This window comes from Bombus pascuorum, chromosome 15 (assembly GCF_905332965.1).
Source record: "Bombus pascuorum chromosome 15, iyBomPasc1.1, whole genome shotgun sequence".
Lineage (NCBI taxonomy): Eukaryota > Metazoa > Arthropoda > Insecta > Hymenoptera > Apidae > Bombus > Bombus pascuorum.
Window position 1 is genome coordinate 3,225,694 of NC_083502.1, and position 26,797 is coordinate 3,252,490.

Sequence of the window (26,797 nt, forward strand, 5' to 3'; positions counted from 1 at the left end):
TTTCGCGAAAGAGGCACGATCTCTGTCGACCGTTCAATTTCAAGATTGTAAATAAAATAATTCTCCAGCCATACGATCCTTTCGTACAATTATTTAATCACCCGGTAATCGTTGATAAATAAATAATAAGACTTCATAGCTGATAAAAAGAGCTATTTTAATTTCAACGACAGGCTGTTGCCTGTTTCGACAGCTTTCGCACGGTGAAAAAAAGATTTCGAAAATGAGCGATTAAAACCGATTCATTTGCGTTGCGTCGCTGTCTGCGAGTTCCGGAAACGTGTAAACGCTGGCAGCTGGCGCAAAAAAAACTCTCGGCACGTTTACCAACACCGTGCAACAGCTCTTGGCGCGATAACAGAGTTTATCTGCGAAAGTTTTTTGCTTGAAATTCGAGAAATATTCAACACGACAAATACAGGAAATTAAGCGTCGTCTGCGAGAGAAGATGGACGAGAGCGTGGCTCGTCGTCTAGTCGGAAATCGCCACGTCTGAATTTTTTCTTTGTTTCCTTTTTACCCTACGAACAGCCCTGCTAAATGTTCCGCATGGTTTTTACAAAAGTCACCGGCGAACGAGTCGTTTCGTGGCTTATTTTCAAAATCGTTTTTTATGCAATAATACAAACTGTCGAAAGAGAAAAATGTTCTGTCGTTGAAATAACAATCGAATATCGGTGTTTCGATCCGCCGCGAAGCTTTCACGCGCAACAGCGGATGAGGCTCCAGGATAAATAATTTAATCACATCTGTTGCAATCGGACACGGATTTTTAACGCTGACTCGATATGTTTGTAGCTTTTAGCGTATTTCACTACCGTTAATTGCTCTACGATTTTTCATTCGCCATAGATATTTATATATTTACGTATATTATATTTATTACATGTTACATATTATATATTATATATCTATATATATATATTTATTTATAGATATAAATAGATCGTACACAATAGCAGCATTCGTCTCAATGACAAATTCCGATAAGTCGAAGAATTCTCAGCTCTCTTAATCGCGCGTTGAAAGAAACGTATGAGTAATCGTTTCTAGAAATTCCACATTTTATTTTATCAACCATGTCTCTGGTTTCAGATATTTCCCATACTCGATGATATTTGTCGTACAACGAGTCGTTTTGTTGAAACCGCGCAAGTAGCTGTGGTAGATATTGCAGCACCCAAATCGCAGCTAATTAGAACGATGTAACGCGTGCGTCGATAGCATCGATCGAAAGGCGTCTGTCCTGTGAAAACAGAGGACACATTTCGAATCTCTCGAAGCCAATTTCCCTCATCTTCTGCATCGAAGCTCGACTTTCGGAGCACCGCGTATATTTTCTTTGAATTTCCCCAGAGTCGGTGCACGTCGTTTGAATTTATAAGAAATTTGAAGACGCAGAAGTGCACAGAGTGCACGCGGTATGCGAAGATGTAAAAAATATCCGAAGCACGCGCGATGGATCGGGTGAAAGAAACGAGTGAAAGCAATTTTATAAAAATATTATTTTGCTATAAATATCCACGATATATTTACTTACAAGCGACTCTACTTCTTCACTCCGCTGCTCTGTTTCTATCCAAACCTACGTTTCTCCCCAAAGAATGAGTTTTACATTTTTCAACCAAATCTCCCTGATCTTCCTTTCGAAGCTCGATTTTTTAAAGAATTTAAGGAATTTCGTTGGAGGAGCCGTCGTTTAATTTTGTATCGAATTGAAAGATGCAAAGATGCACGGAATGCACGTGCTTTGCAAAGATATATGAAGTATGTATAATACAAAGGGCAATATTTATCAGGTAGAAGGAACGAATGAAAGTAATTTGATAAAGATATACATTTATACGGATATCCATGCTACACCTATAAGCAATGTCTACTTGCACACAGTGAACAAACATTCTCATCATTTTTTCTCAAGAGAACGCTTTAAACTTTCTAATCCAATTTCCCCAATCTTCTCTCTGATGCTCGACTTTTCAAGCACGTCTCACGTTTTCATTAGATTTCTCCGGAGTGTGCACACGTATAGTGACTCTTATTCAAAATCTATCAGGAACATCAAAACTAAGAGAAGGAAGAATAATAACACTGAACACGATGTACAAAATATCCAAAGTATAAAGTACAAATTAATGAACATTTTTGTAATTTTGTAAGGACATAAATTAGTATAGATATCTGCAGTCTGCTCAAACGTAAGCTTGAAAAAGCATTCTGGCCGGGTCTGAACCTAATTCAGCTCACGTTCCCTCAAAGAGTCTCTTCTCTTACCCAAAAACCACAAGAAGCATAAGGACGCAAAGATGCAGAGATTAATGAAAGTAATTTTGTAAAAAAAAAAAAAAAAGAAACATAAATTTCAATAGATGTCTGCAGTCTGCTCAAACACAAGCTTGAAAAAGCATTGCAACCATGTCTGAACCTGATTGAGCCCACGTTCCCACAAAGAGTCTCTTCTCTTATCCAAAAAGCACAAGAAACCACAAGAACGCAAGGATGCAGAAATTAATGAAACTAATTTTGCAAAAAAAAAGAAACATAAATTTCTATAGATATCCGCAGTCTGCTGAAACGCAAGCCCCACTTCTACAAGCTTGAAAAAGCATTGCAATCATGTCTGAACCTGATTGAGCCCACGTTCCCACAAAGAGTCTCTTCTCTTATCCAAAAACCACAAGAAACCACAAGAAACCACAAGAAGCATAAGGACGCAAGGATGCAGAAATTAATGAAACTCATTTTGTAAAAAAAAAGAAACATAAATTTCTATAGATATCTGTCGTCTGCTCAAACGCAAGTTCCACTTCTACAAGCTTGAAAAAGCATTGCAACCATGTCTGAACCTGATTGAGCCCACGTTCCCACAAAGAGTCTCTTCTCTTATCCAAAAAGCACAAGAAACCACAAGAAACCACAAGAACGCAAGGATGCAGAAATTAATGAAACTCATTTTGTAAAAAAAAAGAAACATAAATTTCTATAGATATCTGTCGTCTGCTCAAACGCAAGTTCCACTTCTACAAGCTTGAAAAAGCATTGCAACCATGTCTGAACCTGATTGAGCCCACGTTCCCACAAAGAGTCTCTTCTCTTATCCAAAAACCACAAGAAACCACAAGAAGCATAAGGACGCAAGGATGCAGATTAATTAATAAAATTAATTTTGTAAAAAAAAAGAAACATAAATTTCTATAGACATCCGCAGTCTGCTGAAACGCAAGCTCCACTTCTACAAGCTTGAAAAAGCATTGCAACCATGTCTGAATCGAATTATGACCACGTTTCTAAACCAATCTCCTAAAACAATTTTGCCGCATGTACCAGCCGAAGCTGAACTTCCGAAGCACCCAGTACGTACATTTGGCAGTTCCTTGAGAAAAGCGCCGCGAGTCGGCGCACCTATGTTGTTTACGGTGGCCGTGTAGACGGACCGGTGAGTTTGTTGGACGCGCGTTAAAAATAAAACTGGCTGCTCGGTAATCGAAAATAAACGTAGGCTGTTGCGCGCGCTTTCGCGCTCGCGCGCACGCCACTAGCTGCAGTCTGGTGGGGCGGCTACGTGGAGCAGAGGTTCCACGCTGAATCAACCGTGGTCGAGAGACCGCGACCACGTGCCAGCGCGATAAAAGTGCGTACGATCGTACACGATCGTGACCGTTCACAAACAATCGGGACGAGCGACCGACCGTGCGCTGCCTCATTCTTACTTTCCGATCGATCGAGATCGTCGCCGCTCGATCTCTCGCCGTCTCCGCACAGTGTCAGTGTATACTACAATACTATACTATACTATACTATACTATATCATAGAGTGAGTGTGTGACAGCAACTGGCGCCATGTCCTCTAGCGATCTTCGTTCAGGTGAGTAAGCCGCATTTGCAAACAAATTATTCTTGTAGCAAGTTGATCAAATTGGAGGGAAAATGTAGTCCGGCCGGGAACTCCGTGGTTAGTACAGATCGATATAGATAGGAAAATTGGTGAAAATTTGTGTTGTATAAAGTTTGACAGAAATGAGAACGAAAGAAACGATTGCAGCTGACCGGGGATAAATTTAACGCGGTACTGTTAGTAAATTTCACGAGGATGAAGTTCGACGAGATAAAAGGAAACAGGAATCGTGTAGGTTGTTGGAGATAAATTGTTCTGGTAGAAATTTAGCGATGTAAATGGTAAATAGATTTACCGATCGAGCACAGCAACGTTTTGTTGCTACGATTAATTAATTTCACGTGGTTGGAACGTTGAGACAGAAATGGAAAAGATAGGAGAATCGAGCGAATCGTTGTTAAATATATTGTTATTCCGGTAGAAGATTATTCGCGTGGATTGAAAGTAAGTTCAGCGAGAAAGCATGGTAGAGATCGATGGAGGAATTGTGTAGTAGATTTAGCGAAAATTCGCCGAGGGTAGGTTTTCATAGTTTTGAGAGAGAAAGGAAAATAAAAGAAGAATTGACTGGACCTGTAGAGTAAAATGGGGCATGGTCGTGCGTACAACGGTACGCTTTGTTTGGTTTCGATGGCACCTTGTCACTAGGTTCGTAGTTATACGCGGTGGCACTGTAAATACCGAGTACAGGCGGACCGAAAATTTCGTGCAGAAAATACGGAAGTTTGTTTGTTTTTGAAGAAATTTGCACTTGAGAATTGACGAAAGGAATTTGGAATATTCGTATTGGCTGATTGAATCTTACATTCGATAAATGTTTTTTTTTTTTGAAATTGCAACTTAAATAATAATATAACGATATTTGCAAGAAATCCGAGGATCCTGCGGTAGAAGAAACTAGCATTTCAGTTGGCTGATTAGACTTTAGATTCGATGATTATCCGCAATTCGGTGGATAATTCTTTCAAATTAAATGCTGCAAGTATTTGGTATTCAACAGCTGATTTTTTGAATATTGATGCATAAAAGATGTTGCGAATATTTCAATTCGCCGATTGAATTTTAGATTCGTTTCGAGTTTGAAATTCATTCATTTATTCGGTTGATTCGTTCGATTTTTTAAATATGTATACATTTGAAATTCAATGGGCGAAACGACATCTTAAACAATGAAGTTTTATTCTACGATAATTTTCAGACACCCTGTGCATGTCCTATTATCGTGAGATTCAGGCCAATTGCAAGTATAGTTTAATTTCCGAAATGCTCGTAGCTTGCGATACCAAGTGTCCCGAGGTTCTTGACTAATCAAAATATACGTTATAAGCAAATCCATATACACATCCATATACCGGGTGATCGGGAGAAAACTATCGCCGAAATAAACTTCTTTCAGAGGAAAAAGGGAAAGAGAAGGAATAAAAAAGAAATTTCCTCGATAGATAAATTATTTTCGTTACTCTCTTACCGGACTAAACTAACATAAAAGATTATAAATAAATAAAAATGTATAATAAAAATCATAACCTAAAAATAAAATCATTCGCTTTGGAAACTAGCATTAGGCTATTTTTATTATAAATAACGTGATCTATTTTGCAAGATCGTTCGTCGGTAATTGATTCTCACTCGTCGTAATTTATTTATTCCATCATTTTTGCGAAGCGTGAATTTTAGAGGAAACTTCTTTAGTATTTGCTTAGAATTCAAGCTCGATAAAATGTGTTTTCCAGGAACGTGGTAAGAAACGATTGAGACGTTCAAAAGGTATTATTAGCAATAGACCGAGCAATGCAAATTTATTCTATGTAAATTTATATTTCTTAGAATGTAATTAAAAAGATTCAAGTGTATGCTAGAAAATTGTTCTTACCTGGAAAGTATCACCGAAATCACTATACTTTGCATATTTTATATATTCTGCGCAATTTCGCACTTTTCGATTTTCTACGGACGCATAAGAATCCGTTTGATCGTCAGGTGACAACGAGGAAAGCAAAATTATAATCATTTGGCAGAAAGACGAAGGAAAAGTTACGGAGAAGAGCAGGTAGCAAAGAGAAAGGAGCGCATGGCGGGAAATTAGTAAGAAATCGAGGCGACTTTCGATAATCATAACTTGCAAGCGAATGCGTACGATGCGTATGGAATATCATTTTCCAGATAAAAAGTTAACTGATAAAAGTTGACTTTCTTCAAACGCTAAAGATCTCGTGTGTTTCCTACAACGAGAGCAGCGACTAAAAAAATCTCCGAAAGGCTGCTCTACTTGTGCGAAAACACGATAATAATTAACGACAATAATTAAAAGATTCGCAGAAATAAAAATTGTTTTACTTTTACTTCTAAGTCGAACAAGAGGCAGATTTCAGATTGAAAAGTGGAAAACTTCGTTTCCACGAACATCATTGTGACTGCAAGTTTGAGAAAGTCGTCAACGGAGAATTTCTATCCATTTTCATCTCGATACTTTTCATCTATCTTTTCAAATCCACCTTTTGTACCTTTAATAATACCATAACTTCGATACGTGGCGAATTCGTCCACGTAATTTACAGACGCGCGTGTGAACAGGATTGACGCTGCGAGATTGCAAGAAATTATTGAAAATTAAATTTTAATACAAAAAGAATCAGTTTCTACGTGTTTCTCCCATTATCGATGTATAATTTGTCGTATCGCGTTTTACTACGAACGTGATCTTTCTCCCGTGTTTCTTTTCTATTCCACAAATATATTGGCTCGGCAACTAAATCAATACCAGCTAATGATAAAACCCGCAACCACTTAATTGCGAAGCCAATATTAAGAGTCTGTCACATCCGTTTTTGTTCCTTCGTATCAACCGAAATACGCGTTCGATAAGACGTTTGATTGCTGTGGACGCGTTGATGTAACGAGAAAATTGGGAAAAATAACGCGGAAAATCATCGCTTCGGAGCTGTACCATTTCTCTACTCGAACTGAACGTTTCGAAATTTCATCTACCTTTAGAGACAAAAATATTCATCTTTGTCGCAGTCATTGTAACCCACGTTTAAACTTGTTTAAATGTTTAAAAGTTTACGTGCTGTGGATTTTATTGGCTTGGCAACTAAGCGATTGCGGCTTTTGTCAATACCACCTAATGACAAAATTCGCGATCGCTTGGTTGCCAAGCCAATATAAGCTTGCGATTTTACGAGCGAAAGTAAGTTGCAATTTGGAAAACGTCGAAACGCGATTTCAGCTTCTCCGCTTAACGTCGCGCTAATTCATCTCTCCTTCTGTTTTACGATACACGTCGTCACTCGCGCAATGTTGCACAGCGTTCGTAATGCCTGTTTTATATTTGAAACGTGGTTGGTTTGAACGAACAGCTCGGTACGAGGAAGCATAACGAGATCCATGAAACATGTCAAACGTGAAAGAAGAATTGCTTGAGAATAGCGAACGATTGTTGCAATTGAGTTCCGCGACACTAGTCGATCGATGCTTCTGTGCAACATTGTATACGTTGTTACAATGATTCGACAGCATGACACGACTACGAGTCATTCGATGTGGATTTCTGTTTGGTTAACATCTGTTTGTCATTTGGTGCTAGTCATATAGCAAGTCATGTAACGTTTATACAATAACTTAGTACGACTTTGAAGTTGTGCCACATCTTTGTCTCGACAATGGCAGATTACACGGAGAAACACGATAAATAGGAAGATATATGCCGGTGATTATGAAATATACAGACAGTAGATGGCCTACATGAAGAATCTAGCAAAACACGAGCTTATCACTTATGTTACGTTGCATCTATTTACATTAGAACGATCTGCAACTAACTTTACAAAGTAGTAGTAATTGAACTATTGGATTGAAGTGGTTGCTACGTCGTTAAACAGAATTCAGTTGGTACGTCGAACGCAAAACTGTAAACATCTCGGAAGGAAAACTATACCACTTAGGCCACTTTCATAATCACCGGCACATGTATTGTCTTATTGATCGTCTCCTTCTTTTATTAGTTTAGTGACTAACCGTGATCGTTGAGAGTTAATTTTTGTACGAACTATAGTTTTATATTTGCAAAGGAAGATAATTATTTAGCCTTAAGATTGTAATTATAGATAATATTTAGAAATATAATTTTCTTTTTGCATCGTATAAATTCAAACAGATGGAATATTAAAACCAAATAAAATATTTCCCAACAATGTAGCTGGGAAAGAAGATAATAATTTCGCTTTAGGATTGTAATTATGTTTAAAGATAATATTTAAAAATATAATTTTCTTTTTGCATCGTATAAATTCAAACAGATGGAATATTAAAACCAAATAAAATATTTTCCAACAATGTAGTTAACTGGAACACTAAAGTTTATATTTACACAAAATATATTTTTTATTTTATATTTGGGGAAAGAGGTAGTAATTTAGCCTTAAGATAGTAATTATACTTAAAGGTAGTATTTAGAGATATAATTTTCATTTCGGCTCGTACAAATCCAAATGAATGGAATGTTAATATTATTGGGTTGGCAACTAAGTGATCGCGAATTTTGTCATTACCACCTAACGACAAAATTCGCGATCACTTAGTTGTCAAGCCAATAAATAAAATATTTTCTAACAATAAAATTAATCCGAGCAGCGCGTCAGGGGCCGATTAAACTGATCGAGAAACGAAGCTAGCGGTTACGTAAAATATGGAAACCTGGTTGGATTAGTTCGCCTTTTCTTTCCACTTCGGATGACCTTGGAATACATACAGCTACCAGAGTACCATTTAAAATCGCTTCGATCGATGAATTATAATATTTACATAAACAGAGTTCCACAGGAAACGGACATCCTTGCATTTACATTTTGTGTATATTTGGCGACTATTTAAAATATTCGTTTTACATGGAAGAATGAGATTACTTCGTCGCTTAGGTATAAAAATTGAACGATCGAACAGAGAAACGATGTCTGTTCGTTGGAATTTTTCTAACAGTGTTGCGAACGAGACGAAACACGTGACGGCGTATTAAAATTGCAAATCAACATCAGATATCTGCAATTACATCTTAGCAGATGATACGAGTTTATGTTATTTCTTTTTCTTTTCCTTTTTTTTTTTTCTCTAACTATGTGATAAAGTCGTGTTAAGGCTATGTAACGTTACGCAACGATTTCGCGCCACTTACGATTTATTCCGTTTCGATTTATTTTGGTAATTATTTTGGTGTCGATAACAATGTTCAACGAATTGGAATTTTACATAAATAATATTTTATACGCGCATAATAAATGTTTCCGCGTTATATTTATGCGACTATTAATGCCAAACAGACTATTTTTATAATTTTGTTATATGATTATTAACGTCGAGTAAATAAATGGTTTCTCCATTTAGGTGTTAACGTAATTGTAACGTATGCAGCGTGAAATTTTTAATAATGATACATTTAATATGAAGAAAAAAATTGCGCAAGAGAAACATTTTTTAACGCAGGCACTCTCTGTCTCATTCTCAGCATGACAAATTTTTATGCAGCTGCTTTTATTTAGAAAATTAAATCCCGCTGCTGAACGAGCTATTAACATCGTTAATGAATCACTACCTCGCTATTTGCTCGCGTTTATTTTCATTAATCCCATCTTACCATATTCGTCATTTATATCTCGGCTGGTTTCTCAGGATCCATGGAAGCAAACATAATCCAGTTTTCTATATATATATATTCAAAGAAGTTTCAAATATTACAAAATATACAAATTTATGCAAATAATAATAATCTGCTTGTCATAAAACAAAACTAACGTCCGTCGATTTTGTTGTAGGAAAATTATTAAAAATTTGATGGCGGATTTGCCAGAAGAAAAAAGAAAGGGAAGAGAATTAGGAACTTGGACTATTTGGAGGAAAAGTGTTATTCTCCTGTATTTGATAGCAGGAAAATTCCAGAATAATTCATTTTCCGGGAACTCAAGGAGAAAGAGATAAACTTGCAAAAATACTGCGGAAGATTAGAAAAAATGCTTAATGTGCACAATCGAAAGTCGCGTGTTTGTTTGCGAATGTAAACGTAACTAAAACGCAAGCAAGCAGCGAAGATTCGATAACAGAATTGCATCGTGCGATCAAACTTTTTGATTGCGTAACGATATTACCGCACGGAATACCATTTCCTACCGATCGTTATACTTTCTTTTTACGAGCGACGAACCGTCGCGTTGCCCTAAAACCTGTTCCTCCGGTTATCGTATGCCAGTCTGGGTCATAGGTGTATATATATATGTTTAAATTAGCTTCGTTTTATATTCGTATCGAGATTGCTTCGATTTTCAGGTGGGTCAAAGTCGTTGCTCGATCCAATTCGTGTCTAGTTCATCAGACCTATCGTGACTAAAATTTCTTCGAAACCGATAGCAACGACGAATTCTCCACCAAGATAAGTAACGTAATTCAGAGAAGATTGGAATTGTTCGAGGAAAAATTCTTGGCCAATTTATGCCAGTTCCGTGAGAAAGCATCCAAGTATTTTCATTGTTATACGATAGAGACTTCTCTCGGTATAACTTTGTTCTTATCTGCTTAATTATAAATTACAGTTTACGGATTAGATTTAAATCGTATAACGTTTCCTTACCATAGAATAGAATCTTTGCTTTAGCTCCCGAAATTTATGTTTCTTGATTATACAGTCGAATATTAATTTTGAATAAACGAATAAAATAATTTTTATTACTTCAATTATAAGTCGAAATTAATTAGACTCGAATTTGAATTCCAATCCAAACGATCTTATTGATTTTATACCAATAAAATATTTTGTTACAGTTTAAAAAATTAGGTTAGGAACAAGTGGAGCGGTAGGATTAAGCTAGGTCTAATTTACGATCGTTTAGGTTAGGTTTAAGTTCGCGTCCATTACTCTGTGAAATCTGCCTACGAAGGGTTTAGGTTAGGTTCGTCTCACGGAACGTTTCTCGTTTTAGCTGAAAACGTGTCGAAGATTAGACAGAAAGGGGCAAAAACGTTGGTCCTGATTCTGATAGACCGATACTTATTTTAAACAACTTATCGAATATTACGAAAACAGTTCATAGTGGCAGAGCTGTGGTTAGATATGATCGTTTAAAATAGCCTACGAGCCTCCAAGGCTATGGATATCTATAGGAGAATTGAAAAACAATGTACAAACACGGATAAGCCTAGGGAAATTTTTCGATCGGTGATGAAAACGATACTAGCGCCACTGGCCTCGATCTACCGAGACTTACGTAATCTTTTCTCTTTCGTAACGAAACTTTTTCTATTTACATTACTGCGTATCTATTCCTTCCCCCGCCAATTATCAGTCAGGTTTTAGAGGGTTGAATCTTCGTTTGTCATTTAGATACAACGTGCGACGATAAAGTCTAACCAAATTTGTCTTGAACCTGATAGTGGCAAATTCAGGGGATTCTTAACTCTCTTAATTAAGTCGTATCATATATAATACTATTTAGAATCCTACACAGTTACACAATCTTTAGGACTTCATGCAGTTAGTGGATTTTATCAAATGAAATGTTATAGCGAGGTATAGAATTTATTCAATTTTATGGGGGGTTTTGAGGACACTCGGTATATATGAATAATACAATGTTATTAAATAAAAAAGTTATTTCGATAATTATGGGAATACGAGGAATGTCACAAATCAGTCTAATTAAAACTTTTGACCTCTAGATTGGCTAAATCTTTTGAAGGCAATAAATCGATCATTTAAAGACTTAAAAGATAATTAAATGATTTGATCGATTTATAATTCTAAAAGGAATTCTCTCTTTCGGTTTTTGTGAACGTGTTGCGAAAAAGTTGCTGGATGGCTTAAATGCGACTAAAGCCTTTTTTCATTATCACTAAATCAAATAGAAGCCCAACATTTTTATTTACACACGATCTCGCGAGAAACTAGCGAAATTTCATCTTATCTTGAAAGTTTTCCACGAAATACCAGTCAAAATCGAATCAAACTGCCTTTTATCGGCTCTCTGTCCGAGCAAATAGGGAAATTGCGTTATCAGCTAGGGTTATCCGACAGTTGTGCCCATCGCATCGTCCTTGTCTCGTTTGAATTTCGTAAAGCCACATTTGTTTGCCATTTATTTTTTCATGTTGTACAAGATAAGTTTATGACAAATACATGTAACACTTGTATTAAATATCTTACCATTTCTATATATATTTTTTCAGATCTGTTCTGTCTGATTACAGTGCTAACGAAATTTCAATGTTTTACATAATACACGTGATAATATTAAAACTGTGGATTTTCACATATTTATGGAAAATTTAAAAGTACGAAAATACACAAAATTCGCGTAAGGTGGAAAAGTACATAAAATATCGAAAATACAGTTATAATATTTTATACATGAAATTTAATTCTATTTAATAGATGAAACACAGCTTTGCTGTTTTATTTGCGTTAATAAAAATATGAATTTGCACAAAAATCTGCGGTCTGCGCATAACGTACTCATCGAGAAAAGCGTTCGAGCATTTTTGTTGGCCATTGTAATTTGTACAAGTGTATTTCCAATTATATCGTGATTTTTTAATTATTTTGGTTACGTTTGATTTAAGCTGTCGTTATATTGCAGTTAATTTTTAACTGCATTTGAACTGTGACTGTCCATATGTCGATAAATCATTTAGCATCAATTTGAATGTAAATTAACGAGTCGTACGTTTTCTGATAACACTTGGTAAAAAAAATTAGAATATAGCGCGAGTAGTAACAGTAACCGTGAACGTATATATTTAATGCTAGAAATAATATAATAGAAATAATTCATATTCAGTTATTCAAACCGATCAAATACTTTCGCGATATTGTCAAGGTAAATGCTTGCGCTAAATATCTTGCAATTTCTGTACACATTCTCAACTTTGTTTCAAACTCTATCAAGATAATTGTACAAGAAACTTTACAAATGCAATTATGACAGTCGACTCTCGTTACAATGTTAATGAAATTCTAAAATGCTTGACGTAACGCACATAATATATTCGTAAGAAAGATTTTTTTTTTTTTTTTTTTTTATATTGGTTATTTTACAATTTGTCCTTATGGACATTTGGTAAAGTGTTATATCTTGTTGGTGAAGAAAAAAAAAAATAAAAATAAAAAATAAATATAGCACGTGGGCGGCTACCCCCAGCGGGGTGCCAGCTTCGTTTTTTTTTTCTAAGTTATATCTTTTATGATAAGAAAGACGTGTCCGAGTATATTCTTTTCCTTAAGTCGCTGTACGTACGTAAAATGTTGAGGTGATCGAAAATCGATGAGAATAGGCCTGAAACGTGGCTGGAACGTGGAACAAAGGAGAAGGACTTAGGTTGGCCAGACTGGCCGAGCTGACACGAGCCATTAGTCAATTCGAACACGATCTGCGTTATATCTGACGCCGCTTATCCCCCTAATAGGCAGATTATACCGACTAATTGCCGCATAATGTTCCGATGCCGATTCCGTAGAATTAGCCGATTGTCGGTTGGCTACACTGCCCGAGGACACTCTCTAAAAACGTTCGTTCGATGGACGATCGACTGGAATGTTGCTCGAAGATCTTTGTTTGCTTAACTAGAATTGGGTCGCCGGATTTCCTTTCTCCGCGCGGCTCCTTTTTTTCTTTTCTTTTCTTTTTTTTTTTCTTTTTAGATTAGAATGGAAATGTATGATAATCGCAGAGGCGTTCCGACGACGAGTTTATAATTACTTTCCTTGCTATCTCGGTAGACTTTGTAGTTTGTTCAGATGACCATTCTTATTATTAAACAACAATTCTCGAGGCATTGGGAATCTTTGCCGCGTCACGAGACAATGCAGAGTTTATGAAATGGTTCTTCTACTTTCCAGTGTTTCTTCATCTTCTGTTTTTATTAAGAAGTTACGAAGCTCGGGGAGGTGGAAGTTTTAATTGGGAAATTGCGAGATCTGCGATGAGACGAGAATTTTAAAAAGACTCCTGCAATATCTGTAGTCGATCGAGAACTTTCAAACAGTCTACAATGAAACGAAAATTTCGAGCAACCCGCAGTCAATCGAAAATTCGGAAAAATATACAGCGAGGCGAAAGTTGTGGAAGAATCTACGATAAATGACAACATCGTACCACCTATGGCTATTCTAACTGAGTTAACCCACCTTGCTAATCCTGTACACCATATGGTGTCCTTGATCCTTGTCTTCCTTAAGAGGCTGCTTAAACCGTACATTTTTTATTACTCTCTCTTTTTATTTTCCTTGTTTTGCATATATTTACGCGTGCGATTTATTTTTCTCCGCGTCGTGTCTCTCTACCAGAGCATTTACCCCGTTAATAAAAAATACACAATATTAATAATAATAATAATAAGAACAATAATAAAACAAGAATTCTGGGCCGATCCAAGCAGACAAAGATTCCGATATCGCGAATCTACAACAATAAATGATTATTTATCGAAAGAGTACGATAATCTGAACGATCTACTAGAGAAAAATACACAAGTGGTTCTCGACAAAGTGTTCGAAGATAAGGCAGCACTCGAGTCGAGTCGAATTCACTTCAAAGTTCGTGTCCTTCCTTATCAATCGTGTCAACTTATGAAGAAAGATCGCATGGAAATTTTGCGAATCTTTCCATTGATAGGGACTGGTATTTTGGACACTGGAGGAGGTTAGGTTATGTTAGGTAAGGAGGAATATTTATGGCGGAGAACGAAGGAAAATGTGGAAGTGGCGCTAGTGTCGCTAGTGAGAGAGCTGAACAATGCGACTAGCATAAATTACACGCAATTACGATGTATCCAGCGAATCGCAATTATCTGTTCACTGGCGTAAAAGCGACGAAACGCATCGTTGCACGATGCCTGTTTTAAAATCTAATTATCCCTTTCTAAAATATCTCATTCGTATCCTTTTGAAAAAGAAAGATACACTGTATATGTTTTTCTATGCCTCTATCTAATAGATCATAGTGTTGTTCTCGTTGCTAATTAATTTGCCATTACTAATCTTCACCGTGCTTACCTGTAATAGTATTACAATCTTAGAACATGAACTAAAATTCTAAATTATGTGAATATAAATATACACAGGGTGAGAATTATCAGTTATCAATTTACGAATATTTATAATCCTGTCGTGATACAGAACGATGATGATAAAAAGATTAATAGGAAAATATCGTTTAACAATTGCGTGGATTATGAAATTATGTTTAAAGAATATTGAAACACGAGGAATCGTGTAACGAATGAATCTTTGCAATTCAACTTGCATTCTCTTATGTTTTTCTTACGTACGTCTATCATTTACGATAAAAACGTTTCGGATAAGATATTTTTAGAAAAGCGTGCGCTAACGTAATTCGATTACGATGAAAAAATTCCAGCGTTTTCGAATTCCTCAAAATTATCGCGTTTATGTAACTGCAAATTAACTACAATGATTACGAAACGGCTACAATTATTTTAATTACTCTGGTTCGTAAATCAAAATCAGCTACTATAATGAACGTTCGAACGTTTATCTTACACCCGCTACATAAACAAAGCGCAATTACCCAAATTATACCTGGATTATTGTAAGAGAATTAATCGTGAATTTGCTTCACAATGTCCATAAAGATTTTGTAAATTCGCGTGGGAAGAAACGCTGACGTTAAATAGCGGAAACTCGGCCGAAGCGAGTCGGCTAGCGCAAACGACGATCATTAAATTTGCAAAGTATCAAAAAATTGGGGTAGAATCACACGCAGGAGCCAAGCTTGGAAAATTCGATCGAAGCGAGCCAATTCACGCGAAGCGTGATGAAGGAGATTAAATTTGTGAAATTTACGAATCAACGTAACGATGGAAGGAGTGGCGAATTTTTGAAAATCGGTCCGAGGAGAGGCGATCGGCGTAACGATGTTAAATTTTCGAGACTTGAAAATTGGCGTAGAAACGAACACGAAACCGAGTTTCGAACCGAGTACGTAGCACGAAAAAATTAAATTTTCAAAGTTTAGAAATTGACGCGAAATTTGGGAAATTCATGAAAATTCAGCAGGTGAACTTAGAGTTCGGTCGATAACGTGCATATTGTTTCTCTTTGGCGTTGCCAGGAATTTTCGGTAATTGCAGATAACGAGATCGTGGAACCACGTGTATGGGCATTATTTTCTATGGATCCAATTTCTACGGATACAGATATTTTCATCGGGACGGGTCGATAGCGATGCCGAAGAGCCACATCAATCACCGTGCACTCTTCCGATGAACGTGCACTCTGATTACTTTGCCGGCATTCACGGACTAGAAGAGCGGATTCGCGGACCAGCGGGCGAAAATACAAGTAACCGCGCGTTTCGGTGAAAAAAACGCGCCCCTTTTCTTTTTTCAAAGTCCATTCGACGCTGTAATATCATCTGGAAACGTATATGCGAAGAGATTCGTGATTAACTGTGAGGTTATGTTCGCGTGTACTTAATAATCTTGTGGCTTGAAACGCCCTGTATAGAAGTATCGAAAATCAGTAGTAAGTTGGTAATAGCTATAATTTGAAATGAAAGGAAATGGAAAGAAAGCATTGGATTCATCGACCTTGGAAGATGTAGATTTAGTTACTTTGAAACGCTCTGTAGTGGTTTAACGATTATTTTTTGGCATTTTCCTTCGTCGCTTTTCTCGAACTTCGAAAATTATGGTTAACGTTTCTTTTCGCGAGTTTGTGAGTTGTCGGAACAACCTGTATATCGTAGAAAATATTACGCGAAAGGAACTGGTAACATAAATTTTGAAATATTCTGTAGTCAAGTGATAATAATTCCTGATATCAGTGGCAGCTGATGAAGATGTTATGTAGGGGTTCTGCGTACATAGAAGATAAATAAGTGGCATTTCTTAACGCGTAAACAGTTTATTAATAAATCTATATATAGAAAATTCGGTATTTCAAAACAAATTATTTTTATCTAAAAATAAACTATCTTTCTTCGTTTGTCCCGAGAAAATCTCTCAATAATTTTTTATTAAAGTGCGAAATTTCTGAAATCGTACCTTTTTCAATCGAAATCACACACGGTGTTGTTAATCGTTCATGACATTTTTTAAATAACGTAGACTCCTTTTAACGTAGAAACAACCATTAACGCTGGAATAACAATTTACAACCTTAAGTATATTATACTGTATTTATATAACATATTAATAATATTTATTAGTATTATTTTGCACTTTCTAACCTCAGAATGTTCGAGTTTTTCATTTTTTCTTCGGGCCGCCATTGTTCGATATCATATTTCCTAACCTCTAAAACCAGTACTGCTATAAAGAAATTAATTAATAATAACTACAATTAGACACCTGAAATCCTCGCTTGTCAAATTCCTAACCCCCAAGATAAAATCTTCCACGGCAGAGGTTGATACCACTGCAGAAAACTCATTTATTCGAATCTAATTAGCTCTAATTAAAGCAGAAACTGTGAAGGGCCCTGTATCAACGTAACGGAAGTGTTTGATATTGCGGTTTCAATTGCGTTACGAAACTCGCACAACTAAAGGAACAACTTCGGTAGACGGTGCTGAGTGATCTTTTACGCGACTCGATCTTCCCGGGTCTGACGTTATCTCTGTAAACGCGAGTGTACGACCTGCTTGCGTGTGGCAAGGTGACGTCCTGATTTACGATCGATCCTCGTCCCGATCTATCGTTGCACGAGTGTAATTCCTGAGTGACGTGCAAACTACGCTCCGTCATTGAAATTCTACACTCTTTTCACGTGCACCAGCCAGTAAAAACAAATTTACGATCAATTCTAAGAACTTTCAAGGGAAATCGTATCTGGCCATCATCTTGATCCCAATACGAGTCATAAATGATACAAACAGTGACCTACTACGTCGTTGCTTTTTTTCCTTTGCAAAGGTAAACATTTCTATCGGCGATATCGGTTTACGGAATATTATTCGTAAAAAATTCGTCAAAAAGGTTAGTATTACTCGTTAGACCGTTGATACAAAGATGGACAGACGAAAGGGTGTTTCGAGGCCCCTAAAAGCTACTACGGCTCCGTCGAAGATATCAAAAAGATCTGCCGGAAGTGGGCAGGAACAGTGGCGTCAATTGAGTACAGGATAAAATACGAAGGCGTTTCAAAAACGAAGTCCCATTCGCCAGAAGGTCAACGCACATAGATAAGTTCAGCCGTCGTTTCATCGTTTTATTAGAAACGATAAAGAATACTCAATAAAATAAAAAAATTCAAAAGGCGTTTAAAAAGGTGTTTCAAAAAAATAGTTAAATCGATGGTATCCTTTCTTTTCTATCTTCTATGTATATATACGAAGATAATGCATAAAATCCACCTACAGAGCGTTTAAAAAAAAAAAAAAAAAAAAAAGAAAAAAAGAAAAAGAGAGAAAAGAGAAATATCCACGTAAATATACACAAGGACGTTTTACCATAGATATTGAACTCTTCCAAAAATACCGATCAAACAGGTGCAATATTTGCGTTTGAATGGCATCGCGCGGTGTAAGTGTATTTACATTGGGCTATCACTCGGCTGAGCCATTTTCGTGCTGCGTTGTGTATAGTGGCTAATCAGCTGTCAACATCATTGTACCAACGTATACGTCGTATTTCGTTTAACGCGACCGACGTAGATAACTACGTTCAGACTACTTATTTCATCGGTGCAAGTGGTTCCGTGTACGCGTGCTGTGTAATATCGACGCAATGGTCTGCAAGTGCGGTGAGATTATCACTCGTATATACGTACATCGATGATAAAAAAGAAACAAGTTCTTCATTCGTCGTGAAAATCTCCATCTGGGCCATTTCTCATTTCTTCGTTTACTTCATCTCGGTTATATTTTTATATATGTACATTTTATATATTTGTACACATTGTGTGTAAATACGTAAACGAGGGAAAGAACGCGTATCGTATGTTAGCGACGATTCTTTCGAAATGTACGATGAAACATTCAAGATCGTAAAAATATTACCTGGCGACAAATGTTTCAGATAAAACTCGAAGAACATTGAAAGAGAGAATTTTTGAGAGAAATTAAAAGATCAAGAAGTTCGGAATTAGAAAATCTTAAAGGTTGAAAAATTAGCGAATAAAAGAAAGAGGCGAAACCGCGACGAATACAACAACGTCGTTTGATAGCTATTCCCGTTTTTCTGCGAAATATCTGTGCTTTGGTGAAAGTGTTTCATTTTGAGAGTGCCATGAAAAGCCGAGGAATTTATAATTCATTAGTTTTTGGACCCTCGAACATCTTGCACCGGTTAGACGAAAGAAAAATAGGTTTATTAATATTTCACCTTTATCACCGCCTGTCTCGCTCGTTGAGAGAGCGACCACCACGACGGGAACGTCTCTGTCCTTGTCGACACCTGTCGAGACTCGGGTCTCGAGAACACCATTACGAACGCTCGTTTGGCGTGTTTTCTATACATGATAAATGTCGCCGACGTCGTGGAAAATGTCTGTCACGAGTCTGACGAGTGGAACGAGAAGAAACATTTTCATACAATGAAAAGTTACCGAGGTTGATATATATCGGGTATATCTCGATTACGAGTTCTGCTCAAATTTATTTAAAGATTGTAATTAATCGGATCCCTGAATTTCGATTTGAAAATTGCTTTCCTAGAGTCTTTTGCGGGGATACTTTGCGGGATATTTTATAATAAAGTTTATCGAAGAGATGTAGGTCCGTGTATGGACAAAAAAATGAAACCACCTGTAGCTATTAAGGTAACAAGTTTCGCGTCAAAGAAAGAATATTTGCTCGAGGTCACAGCATCTTCCTTAACATTCTGGTTAAATAAGAGGATGGAAAGAACTAGGTCCATGCCGTGGATAATAAAATGAAACTACCTGTAGCTATTAAGCTAACAAGTTCCGCGTCAAAGTAAAAATATTTCCTCGAGGTTACAGCATCTTCATTAACATTCTGGTTAAACAAGAGAATGGAAAGAACTAGGTCCATGCCGTGGATAATAAAATGAAACTACCTGTAGCTATTAAGCTAAAAAGTTTCGTGTCAAAGTAAAAATATTTCCTCCAGTATTTTCACTAACATTCTAGTTAAATAAGAGAATGGAAAGAACCATTGACGATTGAGATTATTTAAGAAGTTACACATCATCTACAGTGTGTTTCATGTTGCAGGTTTTAAGAAGCTGATGCATGGCGAAGGCGCCATGAAGAAAACCGTGTTGATAGTTTTGGCCGAGACGATTGGCACCTCTATATTACTGTTCGTTGGCTGCATGGGATGCGTTGGAGGCCTGGGCTCTGAACCCACTCCACTTCAAATTTCTTTAACCTTTGGCCTTGCTGTGATGATCGTGATTCAAGTTGGTATCCATCAATTTTGGCAATTCGATTTCATTTACACATATTTATTCTCTCGTTCATTTTGTTATATCTGATCATCCAAATTATACACTATACTTTGATTCTTATTTTATATATCTATCACACTGTACAGTTGCACCATGTATTTTAAAACCAAACAGTCTATTCACGACGTCTGTTAGCTTTTGGACCACAGTTAGAATTTCTATTAACATAAAGAAATAAATTTCTGGACAAGACTCAAATTTGAATTTCGTTGAACACTCCGAAAAGCTTTCTGTTTTCCACGATAGACTAATCGTCGTAGAAATACAAATAGGTTCTATTGCATTTGTAAATAATTTTACCATGTTCCTAAATGTCTATATGAATCGACTATTCGTGGCTATTGAATAATTCGAAGCTAATATTCGTTTGGTCCTTTCAGTCTATTGGCCACATCAGCGATGCTCACATTAACCCTGCCATCACGGTGGGATCGGTAGTGCTCGGGAAGAAGACTATTCCCGAAGGATTGGTGTATCTGCTGTCCCAGATAGTCGGCGGAATCCTGGGGTTCGGCATGCTGAAGGTTCGTACTTTCGTCATTCATTCACAACTTTGGTCATCCTCTATTTATATTGATCGTGCACCGAAACGGATAAACTGTGATGTTGAATTCTTTAAGGTCACGCTTTTAACAGGATAACTTGAAAAATTCGTCATCTAAAAAGCTATTGGTACTTTTCTGTAATTAAATTCTACGGCTACACGTACTTTGTAAAATATTTTGGGTAGATCAAGTTGGTGTTACGTTGTAAAATGAAACGACCTGTACCTGCTTCGAGGCAGAATATTTTCTCATCGTAACAGGCAATTCTGTAAAAGCAAATTTGGAGAATACGTGGATTTTTTATTCATTTCATCGTGCAAGCCGATAAACCAGGTTTTGTATAAACACGTTGTTAAAACAAATCACTTGACACGTCAATCTTAAGCTTCAAGATTGCTCACAAGATAGATATCGCTTAATAACAACATAATAATACGATAATAAATCGAATATCATTCAGGCTGTAAATCTTTGAAAAATACGTAAAACGTACAAGAGAATGATTTTAACGCGATTTCGAAAAGAGGCCAGTATATAATCGCAACCTCGACATGTATCCGTTTATCGAGTTCAAGACCTTCTATTACATTCATTTATGGAACGATAACTAGTCATGATATCACGCTATCTGTATAGATTGTGGTCAAGCTCTATTTAAAAACGAATACCTGTGATAACAACGTTTGCAAACGTTTTTTCTTATCTGGTTTGTGTCTTTGTTAGCTTCTGTTTGATTATTTTTAAATACAGTCATTTTTAATTCGATTTCTTAAATGACGAAGTAAATTGGGATATCAGGTAGATTTATAGAATTATGCATCGTGTTAGTCCGAATCAATTTCAATCATTGCATTAATCTTTGATTAATCCTAGACTCGAATAGTTTATGATACCAATATCAATCATAACCATTTCATTGATCTTCGGCAATCCAAACTGGGATTGAATCATACACCATGTCCATTCTAACCAACTCCAATAGGTACTACATCAACTCAAATCAATTGCAACCAATGCATCAACCTTCAATTAATCCTTTCACACATTGCCAAAGCACTAGAATCGAATAACTCATCACACCAATATCAAACAATCATAACTATTTGAGTAATCTTCAACAATACAGACTGGAATTGAATCGTCCACAATATCAATTGAGTATATCAACAAGTCAATTCCAATCAATGCATCAACCTTTAATTAATCCTTTCACACATTGCCAAAGCAGTAGAATTGAATAACTCATCACACCAATATCAAACAATCATAACTGTTTGAGTAATCTTCAACAATCCAGACTGGAATTGAATCATCCACAATATCAATTGAGTATATCAACAAGTCAATTCCAATCAATGCATCAACCTTTAATTAATCCTTTCACACATTGCCAAAGCACTAGAATTGAATAACTCATCACACCAATATCAAACAATCATAATTATTTGAGTAATCTTCAACAATCCAGACTGGAATTGAATCGTCCACAATATCAATTGAGTATATCAACAAGTCAATTCCAATCAATGCATCAACCTTTAATTAATCCTTTCACACATTGCCAAAGCACTAGAATTGAATAACTCATCACACCAATATCAAACAATCATAACTATTTGAGTAATCTTCAACAATTCAGACTGGAATTGAATCGTCCACAATATCAATTGAGTATATCAACAAGTCAATTCCAATCAATGCATCAACCTTTAATTGATCCTTTCACACATTGCCAAAGCACTAGAATTGAATAACTCATCACACCAATACCAAACAATCATAACTATTTGAGTAATCTTCAACAATCCAGACTGGAATTGAATCGTCCACAATATCAATTGAGTATATCAACAAGTCAATTCCAATCAATGCATCAACCTTTAATTAATCCTTTCACACATTGCCAAAGCACTAGAATTGAATAATTCATTATACAAATATCAATTAACCCTAACCAACTGCAACTATACGATAATATATAAATATATACATACAGCAATCTCAACTAATCCTAACCATATCATATCCCTTATTACCAATTCATTCTTTGTGGTCTTAATCAATACTGTATTAACCTCCCATTTCCACGAAAATATCTCGATGTAGCAAGCAAATATCGACCCAAAACCGGAACTGGCGTTGCAGGTGGTGACTCCAACAGGTAACCTGACGAGCAAGACCCTCAGCGAGGCGGACATGTTTTGCGTGACCGATCTACACTCGGAGCTATCTGCGATCCAGGGCCTGTTGCTCGAGGGCATTTCCACCGCTATACTGATGCTGGTCGCGTGCGCCGTCTGGGACAGTAGAAACGTGAAAAACACCGACTCGGTGCCAATCAGATTCGGCCTGACGGTCGCTGCTCTTGCGCTAGCGTTCGGACCTTACACAGGTTGCAGCATGAACCCAGCCAGGTCATTGGCACCAGCGCTCTGGAACAATCAGTGGTCACATCACTGGATCTACTGGTTCGGCCCCATTGGTGGCGCCCTTTTATCGTCCTTCATGTACAAAACTATCTTCGGCGTAAAGAACAATACGCAGGATGAGTGCGCCGCTGAAGCTGTCGCTCTGAACAGCGTCAACATTCAGAAGACGGAGGTACGCACGTTACCATAAGTATTTTTTAATTTTTTTCAGCTGTTCAGGATCCGCTTTTTTTCTTTAATTCCTTTTTAACTATTTACGTACGCTATTTTTGTATCTTTTGCATTTTTGAATTTTCCTTTCATCTTTGATTTAAGCCGATCAGAGTCCATTTTAGACGGAAGATTCTCTTTTCGATTCCTTGTAGACGGTACATCAGTATCAGCTCATGGTGCGCCATTCATTTTTCAATATTTTCAGCTGACCAGCGTCTACTTTTCTGAATATTCTACTTTTAGCTATTTACAGACTTCGTGTCAAAGTCTACTTTGTTAAAAATTCTCTTTTTCACTCTGTGTACACTCGGTACACAGTGCGGTAGTATCTGTCGCTCAATTTTATCAGTATTCGTGTCACTGAAAATATTTAACTCTTCGTAGACTCGGTAAGCTCGTTCACCTTCGGCTCTGCCATCTATTTTCTAATATTTCCAGCTGATCGCAGTTCGTTACAATGAACACTGTCTCTTTAATTCCTCCCACACGTCACATTCACATTACCTACGTATCTTTATGTAGTATCTTTCGTCTTTTTTGTATAACACGTACAATTCTATATCTTCGACTTATTTTTACGATCATTTCCTTCTCACTTATACTATGAATAACGGGACACCCTGTATAACACGTGTAACATATACAGGAAAGTTCCCAATGCTAAGTGTTGAAATACCTTTGTGAACTATTGTAAGTAGCCTAGCAGTCTGGTGACGACAGACGTCAGTCTCTGGATTCCTCTTCCGAAAGCCATTAGGCTCTAACTAGGACAGTTTGCAGGAAGGTGACTTAAACCTGATTCAGAATATTCTTGCAACAGCGTGGCGCACAGGATAAGAAGTTAAACGATACGTCGTCCGAAGAACGGCTTTCCTCAGATCCACGGTTAGGGTTCCCATCGACGGTAAACCGAGAACGTTAAATCTCACCGCGTCGTAAAACCAGTTTCACCAAACTTCCTCGCCAACGACGATTTATCGCCGACCTTTACGGCCAACCCTTACAAGATAATCCGCATCGCGAAAAATCTCCATGCACGGCATGCATCGCGTTTACATGACGTACATAGTCAGCTAAACTTACGAGCTTCTCCTCGAAATTTCTTTCATTCGTCGCGATGTTTCCTTTTCAGAATTTTTTTTTTTTTTTATTGAATTACCGACTAGTAATCTGATTAAATTAATAGGACGATGCGAAAAGAGAACTGATAAAATCAAGTATCAACGTTGCACTCGCCACTTCGATTTATTACGAAAATTCTTCCATCTTTCTGAGAACTTTGGTATCCGAAAATCCAACGCGCGTCCTAGTACGTCCGTGAAGAGTTTGAAGATATTCTTGGTAGTAGGAACCGTGGACAATTGGGAAGATTAAAAAATAAGCGAAAAGGCTAAACATCTGCAAGGGAAGAGATTGAGAGATTCACGAAATTCTGAGCACCCAGACTTTAGCGAAGAGAAATACATTTCTGTCCTCTGATAAGAGATGATCCAAGAAATCGTTTGATGTAACAGGTCTACAGAGTTGACGCGTCAGTTTTAACACCTTGCTGACTTTAATTTACACAAAAAATAGTTTGATCCTCTGTGTTGAATTTAGATTGAAATTGCAAGTAGTCAGGAAATTTCCTAAAATACTACAAAAAAATCCTAAAAATCTTAATCAGTGCCTAAAAATAGGAAGGGTATGTTCTCTGAAGCGTTATTTAAAGAGCTATCACAGGTTAGCATTATGTTCAGTCAACTTCACAAGTCGATATATGCGCATAAACCTAACTTAATCTCTTGCTCAAATATCATAAGAAATAAAAGTTTATCCATCTGGATACAATCCTTCCGTCAGTAGCATCAACGAGCTATCGCGAACAATCAAAGAATTATCGAATCTTATCAAGGGATTAGGAAAACCAACTAAAGAATTAAAGCAACCGAAGCTGTGTAGTAATTTGCTTCGCCTATTAAAGATAGTGGCGAATACTCCACTTTGCAGTATTTTACATATTTTACGTATACCGTGTACATTCTGCTGATTTTTGTGCTTTTAAATTTATGATAAATCAAAAGGCACAAACGTACACGGAGTGACGTAAACAAAGCAAAGATATGTAAATAAAAACTGTACGTAAAAAGAAAATAAAATATGGTACTATAGTTATTATATGTAGCAAACAAAACAATTGATACAATCCGTTCTTCGAACGATATGCAGAACAATATAAATTTCTATAAAAATCCGCGTTCTATCGGGCAATGATCTATCAAGATTGATCGATTGGTTTTCTCTTTCTAGCCGTGAGACGAAAGCCGTGAAGAGGGCCAATCGGAAACGTCGAGGGTACGGGTCGATCGGCACCATCTTCAAGAAACCACGAGAGATTAAGCGTTCAATGGAGGATTCGAATGGATCGAACGGATCTACCGGATCGTACATCGCGCCTTCTAGGATCTTTTGTACCTCCGTTTTTCTCGATCGTATAGAGTTCGAACGATCCAGGAAATCGCAAGACTGCTCATCAGAGAGATCATCCGTTGCCTGCGAAGTATTGTTCACACGCGGCAACGTTATCTTCTTAGGGAAACGATATACAGCGTATAGGTTATGTGCATCCCGGGAACGACGACATTCCGCCATTTTACGATTCGATGATCCACCGTGCACAATATGGTGGCTGTTAGATCGGAACCGATGCCGGGAACACGCGTCTCGTTGTTGTTGTCTTTTTTATTTTTTTTGTTTCGAATACTCCGTTAGTATATGTTCGCACAGCATAACTGTGTTGCTTGCTGCTTCATATGCAACTTCAATCCGCTAATTGTCGTTGTATATAATTGTTATATTTTTTATAGATGTATTTACTCGTGACGATGGAAAAATATAATCGGATAAAAGTGAGCTTGGAATTTATTCGTCAACCCTTCCCCATTACCTTCTGCTTGAAAGAAATTCGTTTCTTTCTTCTTCACATCTTTGGAGAATTTTCGAATAAGAATATATATATATTTAGGAAATTTTGAACAAAAATGTTAAAATCTCCTGTAGTACCGAGAACCGCGTTGCAGCGGTGTATCGATGGTGGCCTGTCTTCAGGCGCCAGGGGAGCGTAGAAGTAAAAAAATCTAGCTTTTATAATTGGATCTCTTTTATTAATGATAGAACAAGCTTTTTAATTATAATCTGAGATTCTGAGATACAGAGCATAAACTTTGAAAACATTGCGCGAAAAGTCATTTACAGAGACAATTGACCGACGATCGACCGGGAAAATTCCTCTCCGTCGCTCATTACGACCTTGAGACTCCATA

The 26,797-nt window shown here is 37.0% G+C and overlaps 1 protein-coding gene across 3 annotated transcripts in view; it reads left to right on the plus strand.

Moving 5' to 3' along the window:
• Nucleotides 1-26,387, plus strand: part of LOC132914699 (aquaporin-like) — a 54,265-nt gene extending 27,878 nt beyond the window's left edge. The window contains exons 1-5 of one of the 3 annotated variants that reach the window (XM_060974029.1): nt 3,603-3,865; nt 20,073-20,260; nt 20,689-20,832; nt 22,999-23,454; nt 25,785-26,387. In XM_060974029.1, coding sequence (XP_060830012.1) covers nt 3,841-3,865; nt 20,073-20,260; nt 20,689-20,832; nt 22,999-23,454; nt 25,785-25,790 — 819 coding nt within the window. In that variant the 5' untranslated portion in view covers nt 3,603-3,840 and the 3' untranslated portion in view covers nt 25,791-26,387. Of the gene's footprint in view, nt 1-3,602; nt 3,866-18,289; nt 18,639-20,072; nt 20,261-20,688; nt 20,833-22,998; nt 23,455-25,784 lie in introns of those variants that run through there. The other 2 variants (XM_060974030.1, XM_060974026.1) reach the window with 2 other exon arrangements.
• The last annotated feature ends 410 nt before the right edge of the window (nt 26,388-26,797 follow it).